The sequence below is a fragment of the Orcinus orca genome, chromosome 3 (genome assembly GCF_937001465.1).
Source record: "Orcinus orca chromosome 3, mOrcOrc1.1, whole genome shotgun sequence".
Classification (NCBI taxonomy): Eukaryota; Metazoa; Chordata; class Mammalia; order Artiodactyla; family Delphinidae; genus Orcinus; species Orcinus orca.
The window spans coordinates 110,923,703-110,945,474 of NC_064561.1; the positions used below are offsets into that span (position 1 = coordinate 110,923,703).

A 21,772-nucleotide genomic window follows, 5' to 3' on the forward strand; every position below is an offset into this window, starting at 1 on the left:
TCTTCTCTACCCATTGTTCTAAGTCTTCATTTCTGCCTCATATGGGCCCATGGATTTTGTAATATATTTCAAACATAATTATTTATAGAGATATAATTCAGACATTCTAAATTGATCACCCACTGGGTGCTACATGCTACATATTTTATTTTTTAGTTCACAAAAAGTTTAATCAGTCAAGTTAATGAAAAATATCAAAATTTTTGAATTAGTGTATGACAGAAGAAATTTAATTTTGTTGCAAATAATACAGTATTTGGTGTTTCCATTCTGGACAAGCTATGCTGCAGAAATAGCAATGGCATTGAATCTCCGTTCATCAGGGTCACATTCCATAAACTTCTTGAAAACTTCTATGGCATCCTCTAATAAAGTTTCATCACTAGTTTCCCCATGGTTAATTGGAAATGGTGGCCATCCATCTAATTCATAGAGATGCCCATCTACATGAACTAATGCAATAAAATGAAGATCTACTCTTTCATCTATATTTTGTGCCTCAGTCTGCCCTTCATGGTCACTGGTCTCATGAGTAACTCGAATGGAGTCATAGTTCCCCAGGTATATGGCTCGTTCTTCAGGGCTCAGTGATGCAGCCTCCTCCAGGAATTTTTTCAAGGTCGATCCAGATTCAAAGTGCATCTTGTCTTTATTGTTGGCAATAGCATTGATCAGTCCAGTTGTTCCACAGGCCCTGCTGATCGTTCGCCTCATGAAATATACTGATGATGTAATATGTTGTCCCTGAGATTTTATTTTTTCCTCTTCTTCTGTTCTGAATACTTCATACTTTTCTGTAATAGGGAAGAGAAGCAACACTGCACACACAGGTCTTGGTACCATGCTAAGGAGTTCAGCATCCATTCCATATACATCAACAAACTGCCAGTTAGGATGTAGACCTAATTGTTTGAGAAACTGGTTGGTGACCTCGGGATTGGCCTCCAGCGGCAGCCAGCGCTGACCCTCCATGGCCGCTCCGCCTGGCCCCTCTCCAGCTCTCTAGACATATTTTAAAATTGTTCAAATGAATGAAGTACATGCATTGATCTTGTTCCTGTGCCAGCATCCGCTATAGAAAGTGCAACATTTTTTGAGTAATTGTCCCATTATTACCTTAACTAATACTTAATTTTACTGCAAGTGTTAGATTTTAAATTTTATGGTCCTAAATACTTTAAGAGAGTCTTTTCCCCCAGATTATTTAGACACAGTTAAAATCCCACCACAAGGAGAAATCATAGTCTACAGTATTATTATCTAATGGATTCAAAAACTATATGTTTTCTGATCCTGGCTTAATTGTCAAAGAATAAACACTATGATAATGCCAATAAACTGAAAACTTAGTAGTAATAACTCTAAATTTAAGATCAATTTCTTATTATAATTAATTTTTCAATTTGCTTATGAAATTTTTAAAAGTTTCCTTGTTTTCTTTCACTTCCCTTTTAAAAAAACTTTTCTTTTTTGAAAGAAAACATAAGAAATTGTGATGATTTCAGTTGGGTAAATTTCATGTCTTAATGGTAAATTAAATTATTTAAAATAAAACCATGGATAGAGTAAGTGGTTTAGTCTAGTGTTTCTTCCATAATAATGAAAAGAATCTTTTTAGGTACCCAGCTGCCCCACTGACTATTTATAATTTTTAAGGAACCACTTTATACATTTTAATTTTGGTGTCATAGGCCACATAAAGATGGATAGACCCTTGTAAAGTGACCAAGAAGAATTCTCTGATCATACTTGATGCTTGTAGTCATCAAAGAGTGTTTGCTTTCAAAGGAATTATTATACTTCCAGCTTGCTTGCCCTGGGGAATGTCAATTAAATCCAAATTATTTAATGACAGAGATTTTGCCATTTTTAGAGTCAGGGTAAGTGAACTAGAAATGACAAAAATCAAATGAGAAATGAAAAAATACATTTTGATATTTACCTGTAAATTGCTTATCTTTCAATTAAGCATTGGTTTACCCTTGCCAAATGTCCCCATTTGCAGATGCCTGTTAAAAAATAAGCTGTTTTCATTTCCTGCTAGTACACAATTTAGCTTCTTTTAATGCATGCTTGTGCTCAGGGTTTTCTGAAGAGCCTTGTGTTATCTCTGTATCTAGTCCTTATAAAGAATCACTTTCAGCATGTGTGGCCTGGTTCCTAACAGTCTATCGATTCATTGAATTTCCTGAATTTCAGAAAGACCCCCATTGATTCTTTATGCTGCCCGGCAGAGCAATTCTTAATTTTTGTCTGATTCTTTCCAATGTCAGTCTTAAGAAGAAAAGGTTTTTCTTACAACGCCTTGAAGGGTATACTGAATCATGCATCACCAAGAACATTTTAAAGCATTATTTTGTCTGTTATTTAAAGTGGAAAATGCCGTCCCTTAAGACACTGGCACTCTGCCATTTGCCTCCAGAATATTTCATGGTTCACTGTCAGGACTGCTGCTTTTTCTCCAAGAACATATGGGCCATTTTGGAGAAGTTTTCTGTAACATTCAGATGCTGAACATATTATCTGTGTACACTTGGTCTCCAGCAAATAATGTTTCTGGAATTTTAATACCTAATGGATTCTTTGGAACTCACTGAAAAGTCTATTAAACATGGTAACACCAAAGGAGGGTTGTGAGTTGGAGGTAGAAGGGACTAAATATAACTGATGCAGAGTGTAGCATCATTAGAATGTATTCCTGTGATTTTATTATTTTTCATTGGAGTAGTTCTCTTCTTCTTCTCCTCCCTCTTTTTTCTCTCCACCTCCTCCTTTTCCTTCTTCTTAGTGATTTCAAATAGTCACTGCAAATTATTTTAAATGGGGGAGAATCTTCCTATACTCTGTGGTGTTGATACATCAGTCATTGGAATGTGGGAGGGGTTAGCACACACTTGTGGATGATTGTGTCATTAAAACTGCATCCAATCAATCTGGGAATACCTCACCTGCATTGTTCTGTAAATACCTTTCTCACTAAAACACCTGTTTGGTTTGATGGTGTATACTTTTAGTCAAAGGAATCAAGCAGAACACATTTAAAACAAACAATTAAAATTAAAGTGTGACTACATTCTGGATAGAAGAGCTAATTGCAACTCCAATAAAGAATAGCTTCCCCCCTTGTACAATATAATGTACTGATGACCAGAACTGGGCAGATTCTAGTGGAAAGACACTCATTCCTTTATATTACTGTTCTACCAGATTGTCTCTTTGCTGGTCATTTGGTGAGCAACTCCTTGATTTGCTAAGTTATGGAGCTAGGTGGCTCTTAAATGAGCGATAATCTGCAAATGGTTCTACGATGATTAAGGAAGAATGGAAGAGTACAAGGAAATAAAACAAGAAAATAATAATCATGTTTTAAATCTTGAAATCACTAGTGACTCCATAGTCAGGGACCTCTGCGTAGAAAGTTTTTTGCCCAAGCAAACCTGGGGTCTTTCCAGATCCTGAGGAGTTGAGGAGTTGGAGAGGACAGAGGTGATGATGGTCAGAAAAAGATAAAAACAGAAAATAAAAATACATGACAGAATCTCTGTGTCATCACAGAAGGGATGAAATCAGGGATAGATTTTAGAGACTGTACCCTTTGGGGAAATCCAAAGTAAGTATGGCCATGTGTCTTAGCACTTCAGTTATTTCATCTCCCTTACGTTTCAGATATGGATGTGATCTGGTTGTCATCTCATTCTTACTCTATGTGTCATTTTGCCATTTGGCCATGACAACAACCAGTGTGAGAATAAGAAGTCATGGCCTTCTCTGGACTCACTGTGTGGTTAGTGGCATCCACTTGCTCCCTGAAGATTTCTTTAAAGGACATGGAAAAGTGAAGCTTGGGAAGGATCCTGATAGGCAACAGGAGAGGAGGAGGAAAACTAAGATAGATTCCTTCACTCCCATGGCCATGTAGCAGACAGGAGAGACAGTGGAAATGATTTGTTCACCCTCACCTTCTAGAGGCAAAGTCAAGAGAAAAAAAATCCACACTTGTTGGGAAAGGTTCAAAGGTTCAATTAAACAAACATAGTTGTTTAATTGTCTGCCTGATGGTAGGTTAGTATATTTCACTTACCCATAAACCACAATGTGATTATTTGCATATGACTCACATTATATTAAAATAGTATTTGTTTTTGAGATTAGGGTGTTCTCATTAAAGTTAGGTGAACAAAAGTATAAATGTATCTTTACGAAATCCCCAAATAGATACATCCTTAAAAGGAAATTTGGAGGAGAGTGATATACTACTGTATCTTTTAGTACATCTACAGTTATCCACCCCCAAGCATCACCCTCCCAGTCCTGATTTCTCTGAGCCACTTGATGCTTTCATTTTTACTTACCCTGAAACATACAACTTGGAGTTAGAACTTAGTACAACACATGATAGTGTTTCACTAGAATGTTTACCACATGGAGACAATCATTTAAATATTTCTATTCTGGAGACACACCTTTGATTTCTGTGTTTGAATATGTGTTATGAGAAACATGTTCCGTGTTTATTCAAAGATTCCCAAATCCTGGCATGTATTATTTAGTAGAACTGGACCAATTTTAAATCCTACTACCCCAGGAAGCCCAAGGTATTCAGAAGATCTACACACCTATAATGTCCACACATATTGGCGCCCACACACCCAGAGGCAGAAGATTCTCAAATTGTGTATTTTAAGAGAGACGGTATAGAGGAGTGGGGAGGGCTGCATACGATGCTGTATTCAAGTCAGTAAAAGCGTATCGTTACCTCAGAGTTTCTCAAAGGGAGTTTAGATTCCGAAAATCCTATGAACACTTTGGTAGAGTGAAGTCTCACCTGTGACATGATCCTTTGGTCTTTCCTACGTTTTTGCCCTTCATGTTCAAAAGTGGTGCTTCGGATGGTGTCAGTGTATTTGTCAGATCTCCATCCATCAATAGGCCTCCTTCTTGGCTTGTTTACACGAGCCCTGACTTGCAGGGAACATGGGCAGCCGAAGAACACAGGGAAGAGGGCCATGATAACAGCAGGGAGAGAATGCCACTGTGCCTTCTCTCATACCCAGGATGTATGCCCTCTGTCCTCACACGGAGAGTCATGAAATGAGGAAAATGATATTCATGGCATCTTTTATAAGACATTAAGTCAATAAAGTCTTTTAAAAATTCAGTGACTTGTAAATCTTTATTCTTAAGATTATATATATATATATATATCTTAAGATTATATATATGTATAAATGATGAATCTTGTTTTTGTCTCCAGTGGATATAGGCATTTGATCCTAGACAGTCACCAACATTTCTTTTTACATAGTTTATGATGACAGTCGCTTGTTTTTCCACCTTCACTAGAAAGACATAACTCATGCTCCTCCATTTAACTGGGACTTATGGAAGAAATGGTGAACCCCACCCTGACCCCAGGGTTGAGACTCTTTCTTTCTGTGACATGCACAATCCCTGTGATGCTAGACCATAGGAGAGCATGACAGGTGGTGTATCACCAAGAAGTTCGTTGTCGTATGCATTGTGAAAATGTCATGAGCTCTAGACCATTGGCAAGAAATTAACAAAGACCAACTATATAGGTTGCTTGTTACTGTCCTTTGATACCACCAATAGAATAATTCTTCTGTCTTCAAGTTTTGTCAGTCTTGTTGCTCTAGTTAACAATTTAATAGGGCCCTATGTACTTTGGTATGAATACTGACCATGTCAAAGCCACGATTTATGCTAATACAGCAACTTCCCACAGGAACCGCTAATCTAAAGGTTATGTAGTAAATCTTAGTTGGATTGAAATGTATAGTCCAAATGCCATAGTACACAAACACCATCTTTTTTATCCACTTATCTCTGTCATACTATTACTTGTTAGCTACTAAAGGAGAAAATTTTGATTGTGTTTAATTGGTGGCAATTAATAATATTAGTTCCATCTTCAGTATTCCATAAGGCATATGATTTCTCTACATCCACTCAAATATTTCAACATTTACTCAGATATTTCAAATGGTTAAACCAGCTTCCTCTTTGACATGCTTAGAAGAGACCCTGGGTTTGACTTTTTATGCTTTTAAATGCACTGTGAATCACTGTGCCAAACTCCTGCCCTTCAAGTGAATGATATATTTTATTTACACTCTTAGAAAAAATCTATGCATAGCCATTATTAATCACTCACACCTTTAAGAATGATCTTACCTTTTAGCTATTCATCAAGATCGGTATCCTTCCTGTTAGAAAGAAACACATCATAACCGATGTACCATCAAACTGTAGATGGGCCCAAGTACACGGCTAATACCAGAATAGATGTCTCTTCACTTGAGGATTACACTCACATGTGTGCATGCACACACACACACACACACACACACACACACACACACACACACACACTCACACCTCAGTATGCTGTATCCATTCTGGCAAGTCCCTTTCAAATGCCAAACTGCTAAAACCATGTCAGCTCTTAGATAATACATCACTATGGTATTGAAGAGCAACATATCATTTCCAAAACTGCTCCTACCCTGAGCAAGGCCAATAAGACATTGGACCATTGGAAACAACAAAAATTCAAAGACCGTAGTCTACGATTTTTATCAAAAGCAGGAGAGGGGAAAATTGGCAAATAAATAAGTTCTCTCTGCTGATGTACTGATTTCAAGAGAAGACTATTTATAATTGAATCATATCTCCATTTAAAAATCAAGAAAATAAAATTTTCCACCTTTGAAAATAAATGCAAAATGAAAAAGTATGCATTTTCATTAGGGAAGAAACGCTAAATACATTCACAAAATGTGTTTAAAAGAATTTCCTTTTTTGGTGGACATTCTCATTCACCTCTAAAATGTTGGCTGGAAATTGCAGAGGTGATGCTTTCATCAGCCCCAGGGGAAAACAAAACAAAATAGAAATGAAAATATCTTTGATTTTCCCTTTTTCTTTAGCTACTACTCTGATTTTTGTATTGGGATAAGAATTAGAAAAGGCCAGGGCTTCCCTGGTGGCGCAGTGGTTGAGAATATGCCTGCCAATGCAGGGGACACGGGTTCGAGCCCTGGTCCCGGAAGATCCCACATGCCGCGGAGCAGCTAAGCCCCGTGTGCCACAACTACTGAGCCTGTGCTCTAGAGCCCATGAGCCACAACTACTGAGCCTGTGTGCTGCAACTGCTGAAGCCGACGCGCCAAGAGCCTGTGCTCCGCAACAAGAGAAGCCACCGCAAGGAGAAGCCTGCACACCTCAACGAAGAGCAGCCCCCGCTCGACGCAGCTAGAGAAAGCCCACGTGCAGCAACGAAGACCCAATGCAGCCAAAAATAAATTAAAAAAAAAGAAAAAAAGGCCAAATATGTAGCTGGCTTCTAAAAGGTTTTAGATAACAGCAAAATGAGGTAGAAAATGCTTCAGAGTAAGATTCTTATTACACAACATCTGTCTTCAAACGTGCATAACCTTAAAAATATCACTAAAATAAATATATCATGAGAGAGACATTTAACTATACCGGTAGCACTTTAAAATTACAAGATCAAGAAAAACTTTGCAGTAAGGCTTTGAATCATAGAAGATGCTAAGAACTCTCTTTTCAACAGAATGTTTAACTCCCTGGGCATTAAGGAATTACTTAATAGAAAAGGAAATAACCCATGGGAGAAAATGTAGCCAGCAGTAAAGCTGCTTACAATTTTTGATAGGCCCTAGTATAGCACAGCAGAAAGGCAAATGATTGTGTGCTCACTCCAAAACTCTCTTTCTTAAGAATTTCTCATTTATTAATTTTTCTTTGGTGGCATTAAAAGCTTCCGAAGAGAGAGGCTGGGATATTGAACTTGTTATGAATATCCTTCTTACTGATTTCCTCAGTTCATGGAAGGCAGATCTGTAAGACACAGGATCTAATCCCAATTTAGACTTTTCTAACTAAACCCTAAAGCAAAGAAAGGCAGCCCCTGGAAGAAGTTACTGCAGGTAACAGGGGTATATTGCTCACCATTAAGTGTCTTAAACACAGAATAGTCAATCTTTCTTAAGGTATATTTAGTGAATGCTTGTAATGTGCCTGGAATTGTGTGAAATTCTGGTGAGAATATAAGCATGGCAAATACAGGTCCCTTTGGTCAAGGAGTTCACAGTCTAATATATGAGACTCATGTGAAAATAATAACATTATAATGTGACATGGACCACGGAATAGCTGAGAATACAATTCCATAGAAACAAATACTCCAGAATTATACTTCATGTGGGCTTTAAACACATTGTGGAAAAGCCATCCTATGTATTTTAAAAATATTTTCCCGAAAAGCAAAATCATTTTGTGATCTTATATATTACACGCCTTTAAAGAGAGCACCCCACTTTTTCTTGTATCAAACTAGCAGTCTCATTCAATGAGGATGTTACTCTATGGCATGATGAATTTAAAGCAGCAGCGTTCATTATCTCCAGGTTTCAGGAAGGCAGAGGCAGAGACAAAGGGATACCCCTTTAGGATCTGCATTACTTTAGCCTGTTACATTTCAACTATCAAACCTGCACAAGAAGCACCCAGATTAGTCAACAAGCAGATGATTAGAGATAAAACCTCTCATCTTGGGATAAATTTAATCCAGGCAGCATGTGCTCTTTGGTCATTTTATAAATATAGCATTTTAGAACAACATTCTCAGAGATCCAGCAGCGTATATCCAGCATTGCAGCTAAAATAGTCAAATAGAAATAAAAATAACTCTCCAGAAAGTCGCTGGCATTCATGTTTCCATTGGAGAATAATTACAGAAGTCAGTTTAAAAGCTAACTTAAGAGATGTTGAACCTCTCACCCCCACAGAAATGCTAATGACTAGTTGTATTATAGTCTTAAAGCAGAGGTTCCAAAACCTTCTCTTTCCCAGGTTTATGGTGTCACAATTACTGGCCGGGACCAGGCTCTCTGGAAGGAAACAGAAATTCCCTGGGCAGGGAGGAGATCCAACCACACATCTCCGGGGGCAGCAGAATTTAGCCCTGAAGGTTTAATATTTCTAATCCTGTTATTTTCTAATCCTATTACTACAATGTTGAGGTGAATTGAATATATTTCCTTCTTTATCTTCGTGCAATCTCACATATTTCCTTTAATAACGACTTTTGGCTGACCCTGCAAGCAATTTTGCTTCTTTAATTCTTAAAAAGAATATATACACCAGCTAAATGATATCTGTTATAGTAACATGCAGTGCTGTCTCCTTGCGTTGCCTCATGACAAAGCTGGTATTACAGTGACTACACATCCAGCCCGTGATTTCTTGCCTTTTATTAACCTAACTTATTATTACATCAAAAATCATGGTTTCCACTGATGACAGATTCAGCACACACACATTCACACTAATGTGTGTGTTTATGTGTGTGTGAAGTAGCTACACAATGAGTTATTGAGTTGTATATAGAAAAAATGCTAGGCAACTGCAAATTACAAGGATATAATGCCATCAAGGGGTTTAATGGTGACATCATAAATCACAAGAGCAAGGTATAAATGGACTGTGCTTTCCCACAACTCTCAGATGCCTCTGGCGCTATGATTTTAAAAGTTGTCTACTCTCCCCCAACCAGTATTCCCTTCCACGTGGATAATTTGTGTTATAATTTCCATCTTCTCCAATCCTCTTTACTTTTCCTCAACTTCAAACCTTCTCTCTACACCCGGAAAGAATCTGTCTTTCCCCCTCTGCTATTAGAGCAGCTATATTTAAATGGAACACTGGATTGTCCCACGTTGAAATATAACAATTCTAAAAATCTTGCCATTCTGGGCTAGGTGTCACACTCAGACAATATGACAGACAGGTGACAACACGTGCAAGAATTAAGAGATTTTTCTCCTCTTGGATAACAGTATGCTTCGTGTACTATTCTCTTTTCCTCTGAGACTAGGAAATCTAATTACTCTACTACCCCTGTTAGGACTGCAAACATAGAAATGGGTTTTATAGTTTTGCTTTTTATTCGCATCTGAAATTCAGTGAATCCAAGTAATTTATTTCTTATGTCCTAAATGATTCCCTTTTCTCTCTGATGCTGTCTTACGAGAGAATATATTAACATAAAGTAATAACTGGCCCAAACTTGTGTCCAAATTTAAATATGTCCTAGCAAACCCAGCTCCATTCTAATTGGTTTTATGTGTCACTTTAAAGCTAGAAGACCCAACCTCCTGGCAGCTTTGCTTTGGGTCTTAATTAGCCACTTAACTGCAAATTGGTTGGCACCCTAGTCCTTTCATCAGTTGTTACCCAAATAGCATCACCGACTTAGGATAAAGAAAAGATCCCACATGTAGCAGGTCTTTCCATCATTATTGCCCTTTAATACAAAGAGGGGGGTTCCCGACTCTAATTAAGGCTACGTTTTTGATAGGCAATTGGCATCTTATTTAATTCACTCTCAGTGCAGTGTCTTAAAGGGAAAACAATCACAGTAATGTGTGTATAGTGCTATATAATTTACAAAATATTTTCATCTACTTTATTACTCTTACACAGTGTTTTAGCCATGTATTAATCAATATGTTTTTATTGGTTGTAGTGATTTAAGATGTAGGTGTTATTTCAGTCCTTATCCATTTGTCTGCATATCCACTAAGCTATCTCCAGCATATAAAGGGAGTCGTTATCTTTACTTTTTGTTGCACTTCTAGAATGATACACATACTGCGTGGAGAGGTACTTCTCTGCAAAGCAAACCTAAGTGGTTAGTGGGCAGAAGAGTCACCACCTTCAAAGAAGACACAGTTAGTTATGAGAGAGAAGAAAAGAATTGAGAAAGAGCAAGGAGGCTTGGTTCTGTGAATATAGAAATAAGCACATAAGGAAGAAAGGGGGCCGCAGATATAGGTTAGATCCAAACATTTGCCAGAGAGTGAGAATTCAAAAAGAGTGTGACTTAATTAGTTTAGTGTTTTAACAGAATACCCTCAGTTGATGCTTTGCATGCGATATGATATAACATCCTTTGTTTCTGCTGGAAAAGAAAATAAATAATTATGGTGCCTTTTTAGTAAGCAACACTGTGGCTTTTTTAAACCTATCTTTTCAAACTGGTTTTATTAATTTATGCTACAACACTTTTTATAAATTTTAAATGCAGGTATTCTTTTCTAATCTATCATTTTAAACCACTAGAAATTATATATGGTCATTACACTCAAACTTCCTATCTTTCTGAAAGGCAGCAGTTGAGACTTTGCATATCCCAAATTTCCTCTGCCCATCACAGCTCCCAGAGCTGACGTCCAAACTCACAGGCTGACCAAGAGTGAGATTCTTTCAGGCTGTGTGTTTCTGAAAACTTGGAAATACTGAATTATGTTTATGAGATTCATTTCTCAACTGCTCCAGAGCTTATAAAATATTAGTATTTACAATATCCCGGAACAACGAACACAGCATGGAGGCAGCTGCCTCATCAGAGACTGAGCCACAATGATTTCAGACGTTTGTCTATTTATCATGGATTGGATTTCCTTGGCAAAGAATTCAATAAGGATGATGAGCACACCAGTCCAACACTTTGCTCAACTTTGCAATGAAATTTGCCCCTCACCATCACTCCAAAAGCAATGCTTCTATTTGGTAACCCCGTTGCCTCTAAGGTGAAGTGTGAAAAATAGCGATGAGGAACTGAGATCAAATGAAGTCAGGCCTTTGATTAAATGCAAACTGAGAGGTGTTGTGAAGGGAACACAGATATTTTCCCTTTGGCCAACATAGGCAGCATCTACAATTAAATCTCAAAAGGAGCAGATGTATGCTTACAAGAAAGATTTGAAAGAAAAATCATTAGGAATTATTATGCTTCAGCCATATCCAAAAGCAAACTTGTTCCATGAAATGTATGAGCTATTAACTCTGGCAACACTAGACCTTTTTCCCTCCCATATGTGATTATACAGTACCCTGTTTTTAAGTGTATTATGCATTTGAATGTATCCAACAAGTCCTCTGCCCTAAATAAAAATTCAGTCATCTAGAAGAAGCTTGATGATAATGCAATCACTGTAAATTACTCAGCTAGCAAAGGATTTTGTTTTTCTACGTCAGACAAACAAATGAAGCACTTTACTTAGTATCTTTCACCTAGTAAGTACTGAATAAAATGTCCAAATGAACGAAATAGTTGAGAAGAAAGAACTAGTCTAATAAGATAATATTTCTAGCTCATGCTACATGGTTCCTTCTGTGATAGCTGAAGAATCTTGTTTTAACCACTTCAAAAGGGAAAATATTTTATTTTTGTTTAACTACCAAAGTAATTTCACAGTGCAGCTGCTTGCCCACAAAGAACCCTGGGTAAAGGAGGGTCCACCTGAAATGGATGTGTAGCCAAAAAAAAAAAAAACCTTGGTGTGTTTGAGAGTTCATTAGGCCTTCCCTGTGATAGACATTACCCTGAAAAATAAAATGGAGAGTCTCTTTTTCTCTCTCTAGATTGAGTTTATTCTGGCCAAAAAAACACATTCCAGAGTTTTTCTAATTTCCTTACTGAGTTCATTTGTGAGTGGCCACAACAGTTGGCCGAGGTCAGCAAGTCAGGACCACAGTGCTTTATGGCTCTTGGGAGTTGTAATTTTTATATCAAAATGGAGGTTATTCAGGGTGGTTGTTTTCCCCCAGCTGTTGTTAAGTAGACTGTATGCTGACCACCCAGTGGATGAGACCAGGGTGGGTGGAAGTGGAGAAACTATTTGATGTGACTCAAAAGAAGAAAATGCAAGATTCTTGAGGAAGATTCTATTCTGGTAGGAGGCCATGAAATACTTGTCTTAAACAACTAACCTTATTTTGTACTCTAGATTATAGACCTACCTCCTATGAGCAGCCCTTAAAAATTGAGACAAAATAGACGACAGTGCCGAGGTGCTGTAGGAAGAAGATATGTGTTAAAGTCAAGTTCATAGAATAAAGAAAATAGTTGACTCTAGTCTCTTAGATGTTTTTAATTTGTTTTTTATATCCTGTTTTGAATAATACTAAAAAGTCAATGAATAATTTAATATTAATTGAGTAAAACTTATGTAAGCTATTCTATCTGAATAATTTTATAAAACTGGAGTTATAGAACTGACTTTATAAATAGACTATCAAGTAGAATTACTATTTCTAAATAATAGAAGTAGTAAAAGGGTGCAAGAATAGAGTGATTATATGGTTTTGTTTTACTCATGGATGAATAAGTAGTTTTTTCTTTAAATGACTAATTTAAACCTTAATTAATCCTTGGCTAATAAAGTAAACATAATTTAGTTCATTAAGGTGTCACTGAGAATAGAGACATGTCCATTTCTATTACGTTACTTAGAATGTAAGCTTCATGAGATTAGGAAAACAGGCTTATTTACTACTATATTCCTAGTACCTACAACAGTTGCTGACAAATTTTAAACATTAGGTAAACTATTTGCTGAATAAATGCACCTAAATCAGTGATTTCGCTGACCAAAGAGAAAAGCTGTAAAACCAAAACAAACAAATCACAGAAAAACAAGAATCTTAAGATTGAACCCAGAAATTTGAATGTTTTAGTAGATTGCCCAGTGATTTTCATGATCATTTAATTCTGGGAACCACCAACTGTATACAGGTGGGTACCATGTATTAGAAACCACAAGGTGAGCCTATCTACAGACATAGAATTCAATTTAAAAGAAAGAATTTGAATGTCTTTAAAAGAGGCACACTCAATGTGGTTAGCAAAAATTTCTGTATCCCTCTCTACCATTGTACACTAATTTCATTTTACTCATTTTCTCTACCTGTCTCACAACCGAAGACATTTGAGTTTCCAATCTCTGAATTATAGATTCTTGTAACTCAGTCTTCACACTCTCAATTTATATGAAAGCTTCAATTTGATATTTATTTTTCCTTATTTTATTTTTATATTTCTCATAAGAAACAAAAGGCACTTTTGAGATTAAAAAATAGGAGATCCAAGAAGAAACTTGAACTAGATGCCCATTAAAAAACTTCCAACAGTGAGATTCTATGAAGACACTCATAATGAAAGTCTCAAGTATTTAGTACATTCCTCAGGTCTCTAATGCTTTTATGGAGAGAGGCATACAGAAGACAAGCAAAAGAAGAGGTTTATACCTTGAGGGCTGGAAACAGATCTGCCTTCAAATGCAGGAATCTCATTTGCTATTTTAAAATTTAATGTGGCTTTTGTTAAAGGCACATTGCAAACTGAGATTTACCTCTTTCAGGTTACCAATGTGATAATAGACTCAAATAGTCCTTCGTGGTTTGAAGGAGTGTTTAAGGCTTCTTCACCTGGCCTCCTTTCTCTCTTCAGCTGCATGTTTTACCACCTCTCTGAACTTCTACCCAAAATATTTTCAGCTCCTGGAACAGACCACCGTCTCTCTTACCTTTAGGCATTCTCTCATATTGGTACTACCATCTGGAATATCTCTCTCATCTTATCTTGACTAATTCATCTCTTAGATTCTGGTAAGGAGACATTGTTTATCCTTAAGGAGATGAGTTCCAATGTAATCCATCAGCCCTCAAGTTGCTGGTTGCTTCAAGGAATGGTGCCCCACACAGGCTCCATCTTGCTGCTGGTAGACATTAAGAAATGGCAGTAACTAGACTGGGCTTTGTGAGAAGGAGCCCATACATAGCTTCCATTCCTTCCACCATGTCCACTCTTTCCATAGTCCCATTGCACAAGCTCATTTAGGCCCTGGGGTAGCAGAGGAAACAAGCTAGTTGATATCTATGAGACAAGTCATCCTATCCATGTGGTTATTGAGGGCTTACTCTGTGGGGAACATTTTTTCTTGTGAGGATTAACTGGAGACACAAAGAGTTATGTGCTTTACACTTACCCCAAAAGTCCATCTGTAGATCTCTACTCAAGACTTCCTTATCTACAATCCTCCAGCTTCATTCTTCTGCTCATGACTGAGTAGCCAAGGAATTTCCCACTGTCCATGAGTTCATGTATAACCATCCTTCAGATCACTTCTCCCTCCATATTAAGTGAATGATGCAGTGTACTGCTCTTATCTCTGCCTGCTGGTAAGATTTTCCCTAACACAGTCCTTTAGACAAGTTCTAAGTGGGAGTACAATGGAATGGTAGTCCGTTTTTGGCTACCACCAACATATGTGAAAAGGCTCAAGTTCCTTTCTTCATTATGTGGTTGTAGGGACCCCCCTTTCCCCTCCAGTGGGCCATAGTTGAGGGACAAGTGATGGCACAAGCATGAAATAGAGTGCTCAGGCTTAAAGTTGGCCAGAGCCCTCTCAGAGCCAGTAATGCAATGGGCACTGGGACAAGACAGAGGTGAGGCAGAGAGGACCTGAAGTGGTGCATATGAGGTGCCTGATAAATATCCTCAGTGTTTCCACAGTGACTGACTCATAGGACGTACTAAAAATATTTGTGGATTTATCATCAGAAGCATGAAACCATCAACACTGATGAAGAAAGTGACTATTCTGAGAAGTTAAGGGAGGTGAAACTTAGAAACCTTTTAAATGGAAGGAGATAGAATTAAAATGGCTGTAGTAGCTTACAAGACAATGCTTAAAGGATGGTTTTTAGGCAAAAGCAGACTTAAGAGATATAGTAAGAGTGAGCAAGTATGTCTGAGAAAATAAGGAGGGATAATGGAGTAAAAGATGAGGCAGGGAACTGACAAGTTTTAAAGCACCGTGTAAACATCTACCTGGCCTGGGATCCTCTGGAAGACGTGTGCAGTTGGGCTGGGTAATTTTATGTGTCAAATTGACTAGGCTAAGGGATACCCAGGTAGCCAGTAAAATACTGTTTCTGGGTGTGCCTGTGAGAGTGTTTCCAGAAGAGATAAGCATTTGAATCAGTAGCCTGAGTAAGGAAGATCCCCTCCCCAATGTGAGTGGGTGTCATCCAATTGGTTAAGGGACCAAATAGAACAAAAAGGTAGAGGAGGGGCAAATTCTCTGTCTTTAATTCACCTGGAATGTCTGTTTTCTCCTGCCCTTGAACATTGGAGCTCCTGGTTCTCAGACCTCTTGACCCTGGAACTTAGAATAGTGAAGGAACCCCTTTACACCAGGAGTTACATCATCAGCTCCCCTGGTTCTCAGGGCTTCCAACTTGGACCGTATTACACTACCAGCTTTCCTAGTTGTCCAGCTCGCAGACAGCAGATTGTGGGGCTTCTCAACCTCCATAAACATGTAAGCCAATTTCTATAATAAATACCCTCTTACATGTATCTTATGTATACCCTCTTGATTCTGTTTCTCTGGAGAACCCTAATACAAGAGTGCAGAGAGCACTGACAACTTTAAGACTGCTAATTTGAAGAGGACTAATTTGCAGCAGTTCTTATGGGTTGTAAGCGCAAGCTGTTGCAGTATGAGCTGTGAACTTGAAATATAGTGATTGGTGTTTTAATCCTGTCGTTGCCACCTACGGCATTTTCCCTTAGCTGCAATGTGAGAGACGGAATAGGTCTTTGAGCCTCTTTCAGGCTTGAACATTATACAATTATGATCGCAAGTTAGAACCCTAAGATTCTGTGACTATCCAAGGGAGGAATCCTCAAAGCCTGACAAAAAGATAGCTTCACAAGGTGTGGAGGTGTGGGCAGTGCTGTATAAAAACGTAAAACAAAATGATTGGACATGCAAATGATCGTATAGCTAAATGATCAGCTAGCAAAAATATGATGAAGATGATCTTACGGGATATAGGGAAGAACTATAAGAAGTCACATTTTACTATTGTCTAGATAGGGATGTCAGTGAGACCTTCCATTGGACAGGAAAGAGAGGGAAAGTGAATAGCAGATTTCGGTGATATCTGCATGTAGATGTATCTGGTAGCTAGATTCGTGTCAGTAGATAAAACTAAGGTTTTAATCTAAGTATCTTAAATTGGAGTCACATGAAACTTCCCTTGCAGATGAATTGTATGATGTGAAGTTAAAGGAAATTCTGGAAAGGTGGCTGAGTAGTAAAATGTAAATACAGCAACAAAACCTCCAAGCTCTTGGGAGATTGAGGGAACTATAGTATGTTATTGAAGAGAGGAAGAATACAAGAGTAATAGTTACTCCTCTCACATTATCTAGCTACTCCCTCTTCCTTTTTTATATTTTTGTGAACAACATGGTGTTTGTGTATGAATTCAGGTTAGATAGGATTAAATCAGAGGAGAATTTAAACACTGTTTTTGTTCAAAAGATAAATGTCAGTGATGGGTTGGCAGATGACTTCAGTATGCAAATATTTTGGCTTTTATCAAGATAAGATGGATTCCAGCACAAACTACTTCCACCTGCAGACTTTTCTTAATAAAAATGCAGTCATGTTGTCTTGGGTCGGTCCACTTTCTTTATCAAGACGCTCAATTTTCTTTACTTCACTATAATGGCCCTGAGATACATTCCTCCTTGACTAAGGTTAAGGTGGAGGATACAGATGTAATGCCATACTATAAAACTAGTTTTATCCATCTGGATCAACTTCCATGCTATTATTATCCATATGGGAAATTGCAAAGAAAGCAGAAATATGACTTTCATTAGATTTGTAATATGTACTGATATAAAACAGAATAGATTGTCTATCACTTTGTTTATCGTTCTGGGCAAAGAAATGTGCCAATCATCCAACTATATATATTTCCATATACAATTGAATACTCCTAAGATATTTACATCTAGATATGTTGTCCAATGGGAAAATCTTTCAAAGTGATCTATTGTTTTTATCTGGCTCTTCTCTTCCCACAACTCTGGCATATTGTAAATTGTCTCGAAGAGTCTTGTTACAATGTTTAGTTCTTTAATCTCATGTCAAATTGAAGGCTAGTTTGACGCATATTAAAAAATGGTAGAAAATAGAAAAGAAGACATTGGTGATAAACAGTGTTTAATTCCATTTTGGAGAAAACAATCAACTCTCTTTAGGATAAAGCTGAAAATGGCAAAAGCTCACACACATATACAGTGCTGTATCATTCTCAGGTTAATAAAAACAATTTATATGCAGGGTAGTGAACAAGAGGGGTGTTATGGAAAACATTTCTCACCCAGGGACAGTGTACCAGATGTGCTAAGACTTATGGGAGCAATCAGAGGTGACCAAGTCTCTGTGGCAGGCCTTATTAAGTTAGATGGCGACCCAGCATCTTCGAATTATTAAGCTGTCGAGGACTTCAGTGATTAAAACTGAAGAAAGGTCAGATACAAACCTTCAGAATGTCCTTGCACTGAAATTTTCTTATAGGCACTAGACCCTCATGGAGATACTTCTCTTGATACATGGATTCTTAAACATTAAATATTTGAACTGGATTTACGGAGAGCTTGAGGGAATTTTAGTGGATGATGCTTCCTCAAGCTATCTCATACCAGTTTCAAAGCTTTAACCAACATCTCAAGAAATATCCTTAGAGGGTGATTTTGCATGCCATCAGAACTGAGGGCAGAGGAACAGATTCATGGGGACTTTGACATGTTCAGTTAGGTCCAAAAAGACAATAGTTACAGGTAGAGACATTAGGATAAACTTTCAAAACCTTACAATGACTATATGTAAAAGTTAAAATTAAGTTAGCACTTGTTGATGGTTTAATGCTCCCCCAAGTCATATCCTAGGCTTTAAATATTGTTTGAGTTTAGATAACTTTTCTCTGTCCTGGGCTCTTCCTCTCCTTCTCCAAATATATCTCTATATTATGATACATAGATAAACCAAATTCTGAATACATTCATATGTAAATGTAGAGGTACAGGGGTATCATGTATCTATAAATAAATACTACGCATGCATCGGGATGTTAAACGTTACCCTTCCTGTTGTCTTGGAATTTAAGCAGAAGTCTCAATTTGATATGCACCAAAATGCTTCATATCTGGAAGCAAGTTGCTGTACTATCTCCGCAGCACATGCCAAATCGGTTCTGCAAGCTTTAGCCTGTTGTTCAATTCCTCAGTGTTCCTGATGATGACTCATGGTATTAATAATGGTGGTATAACAAACAGAGAAGATCAAATTTCAAATTCAATGTATTTTATTCCACAAGTTCCAAATCTTATTTTAAAACTATACTTTGATACGAACAATACAATTTTAGATGAAGGATTTAATAGACAAAATGATGGATTTGCTGTAGTTTCTTAAAAAGTATTTTTGAATCTTTTTTATTGAAAAAAGAAAATATTTTTACTGATATAATCTATAGCTTTTCTTTATGAGATTTTTACATATTGATAGTTGATTCATATTCCACTTCCCACAAACTTAAAGTCCTGTCTTTCTAATATGCTTAACATGAAGAATAATTCAGAGTTTTGGAATGCAAATACTTAAACATGAAATCTTACAGTTTGTGCACATGAGAAAACTCCATAGACGACAGTGTCCCTGTCTTTGTGGAGACACAAATCTCAGATCGCTTTTCAGATTCGCACATGTTCTTTCATTTTCTTTCTTGATCAACATGCTGCCTGTGCTATTTTCCCCTCCACTTTCTGACTTACATGAAAATCCTGGAAGTTTGAGGAGCTGGCTTTCTGTGAGGTGAATCTTGACCAGTGGGAAAGGGAAGGAGTCAGATACATCAATTGCTTCGGTTTTCTTTCTCTTCCCCACGGACTCCTCAAGGCTTGCTTCCTTTTTGCAAAACTTGCAGTTCTGAGTGCCAGGTAACACGAGGACAAGGCAACCAACCATGTGTCTTTGTGGCTCCTTGTTAAGCAGAAACCAGTGTGGTAATACATCATAGCATACTGGTTTCACATTTCTTTGCTTTGCTTCACCTTTTCTCTCACCTTCACTGCCAGGGCTAACACCTCCTAAAAAATGTTAACACCTTAACCCTTGCCCCATCCTCTGCTTCCTAGAAGACTCGGTTAAGACACTTTCCATTTAGGATGACTTCTTTCAGCATATGTAGACTTGGGCCATCAGCATTCTGGGAAAAATTTTGGTAATGAATCTGTCCTTGATATTGTTTTGATAAACTACAGGAAAAATATATGTATCTGCAGACTAGGAGCTTATTTATTCAGACACCTAAAATTGTGATAGAAAAGACGACTGTCAAAGCCGAGTGTAAGGTTGTGGTGGTAATCCCAAGACTCTATCAAGGAGAGAGAGTTACCTCAGTCTGGTCCAGAGAAAAGTTACTGGCTTCAATGCATAATATTTAAGATTTTGTAGCACATTCCAGATTGCATCACCATTGTTTCTAACCCAGTGGATGATCTTACATATGTTATCTGAAACTCAGTGAACAACCCAAGCCCCGTGTGATTAGGAGTATAATCTGGATTCTACTAGATTGGGTTATTTTATGTCAGAAAATCTTGGCATTCATCCCAGCAGCTGTCATAGATGGATTTGAGAGGACCATGGTGACTCAAGTGTGGCTACGTAGAGTGAAGTGAATGTGGCAAGAACTTTGCTTTTTATACGAAATTCAGAAATGAGAATAGACATTGACCATGAGATTTGGAAGAAAGTCTATAATTTGGTGGGTAAAAGTGCTTATGAGGTGTTAAAATGGAAAGGATATGTAAACTTTGCCATTGATGTGAGTGTGGCTTAATTGAATCCATATTTAAAACAATGTCCATGTTCATCTACTATTAATAATAGTGAAAGATATATGACATTGAGAATAAATTCTTCTGAGCCTTTCTTGTGTTCTAAATGCTCAAGGATTAGCTTTTGTTATCATCAAGAATCTGAGAGTAAATATATTTTGATATCCAGAAATATCTAAAACAATTATGATATCTGGGTTCTATGCTAAGGAAATGTAACAGCTCTAATGTGACTAACCATTCAGTTTCCATCCATACTCATGGATCATAGTTTACTGTTTCTTTCTAAAGTGAGAATTGGGCCAACACTATTCAAGCACACTAATAAAATGCTTGCATTTTAATCTATGAAAAAATTAAGTCAACTACCAAATGTGCCAAAAAAAGAAAGAAAAACAAGAAAGAAAACAATATAAAATTACACGGCTTAACCTAAAACTAAGTAGAAATACGTATGAGGGTGAATTTTCTCCAATGAAACAATTAGACTACACATATCAGACAATATTCCCTTTTGTAATATGTCCTCAGTAGACTTAACAGCTAAGTTCTGGGTTAAGTTTTGAATAAATCAGTTGGCAATTAAAAATAACTGTAACTGGCTTTGAAAATTATAAAAGTAATGTAATTTTCACTGTAAACGTTATAAGTATAAAGAAAAGCAGGTTAAGGGAAACAGTTTGCAACACCCAGGGAGAGTCATTGCTAATTTGGGTGTATTTGTGCCCTAATATTTTTAAATATATATTTACACAAACATATACTTCCAAATTAAGATAATACTGTGTAGGCAGTATTGCATTGTTTTGGGGGTTTTCTGTCATCAATTTTCCGTGTATTTCTCCAAATCTTTTCATAATCTTTGAGAAAACAATTTTTAGTGGCTTCTTCATAGCATTACTTCACATGGCTGTAGCATACCTTATTTACTCATTAGTTCATTGGTAGATATTTAGGTGCTTTTGTCCATTTTTCTATTAGAGAGAACTCTGGACTGAGGATCCGTATATACATATACTCTTTTTTGTGTATCTCCTATTCCTTCTTAAGTAGTAGAATTACTGGGTCAAAGGGCATACACAATTAAAATTCCTTTGACACTTATTACCAAATTTATAAAAACTGGACGTCAAAATGCTATCCCACGTATTTTCAATTTATGTTTTTGACTAT

General features: G+C 37.2%; 1 protein-coding gene across 1 annotated transcript; it reads right to left on the minus strand.

The window, feature by feature from the left end:
- Positions 1 to 207: 207 nt before the first annotated feature.
- On the minus strand, positions 208 to 996 carry LOC101271401 (ubiquitin carboxyl-terminal hydrolase isozyme L3-like). Its single transcript, XM_012535915.3, has one exon. It carries the CDS (start codon positions 970 to 972, stop codon positions 280 to 282), a length of 693 nt encoding a protein of 230 aa, XP_012391369.1. The 5' UTR covers positions 973 to 996; the 3' UTR covers positions 208 to 279.
- Positions 997 to 21,772: the final 20,776 nt, after the last annotated feature.

Coding starts and splice junctions, on each gene's coding strand:
- LOC101271401 (XM_012535915.3), bottom strand. CDS start 972: ATGGAGGGTCAGCGCTGGCTGCCGCTGGAGGCCAATCCCGAGGTCACC.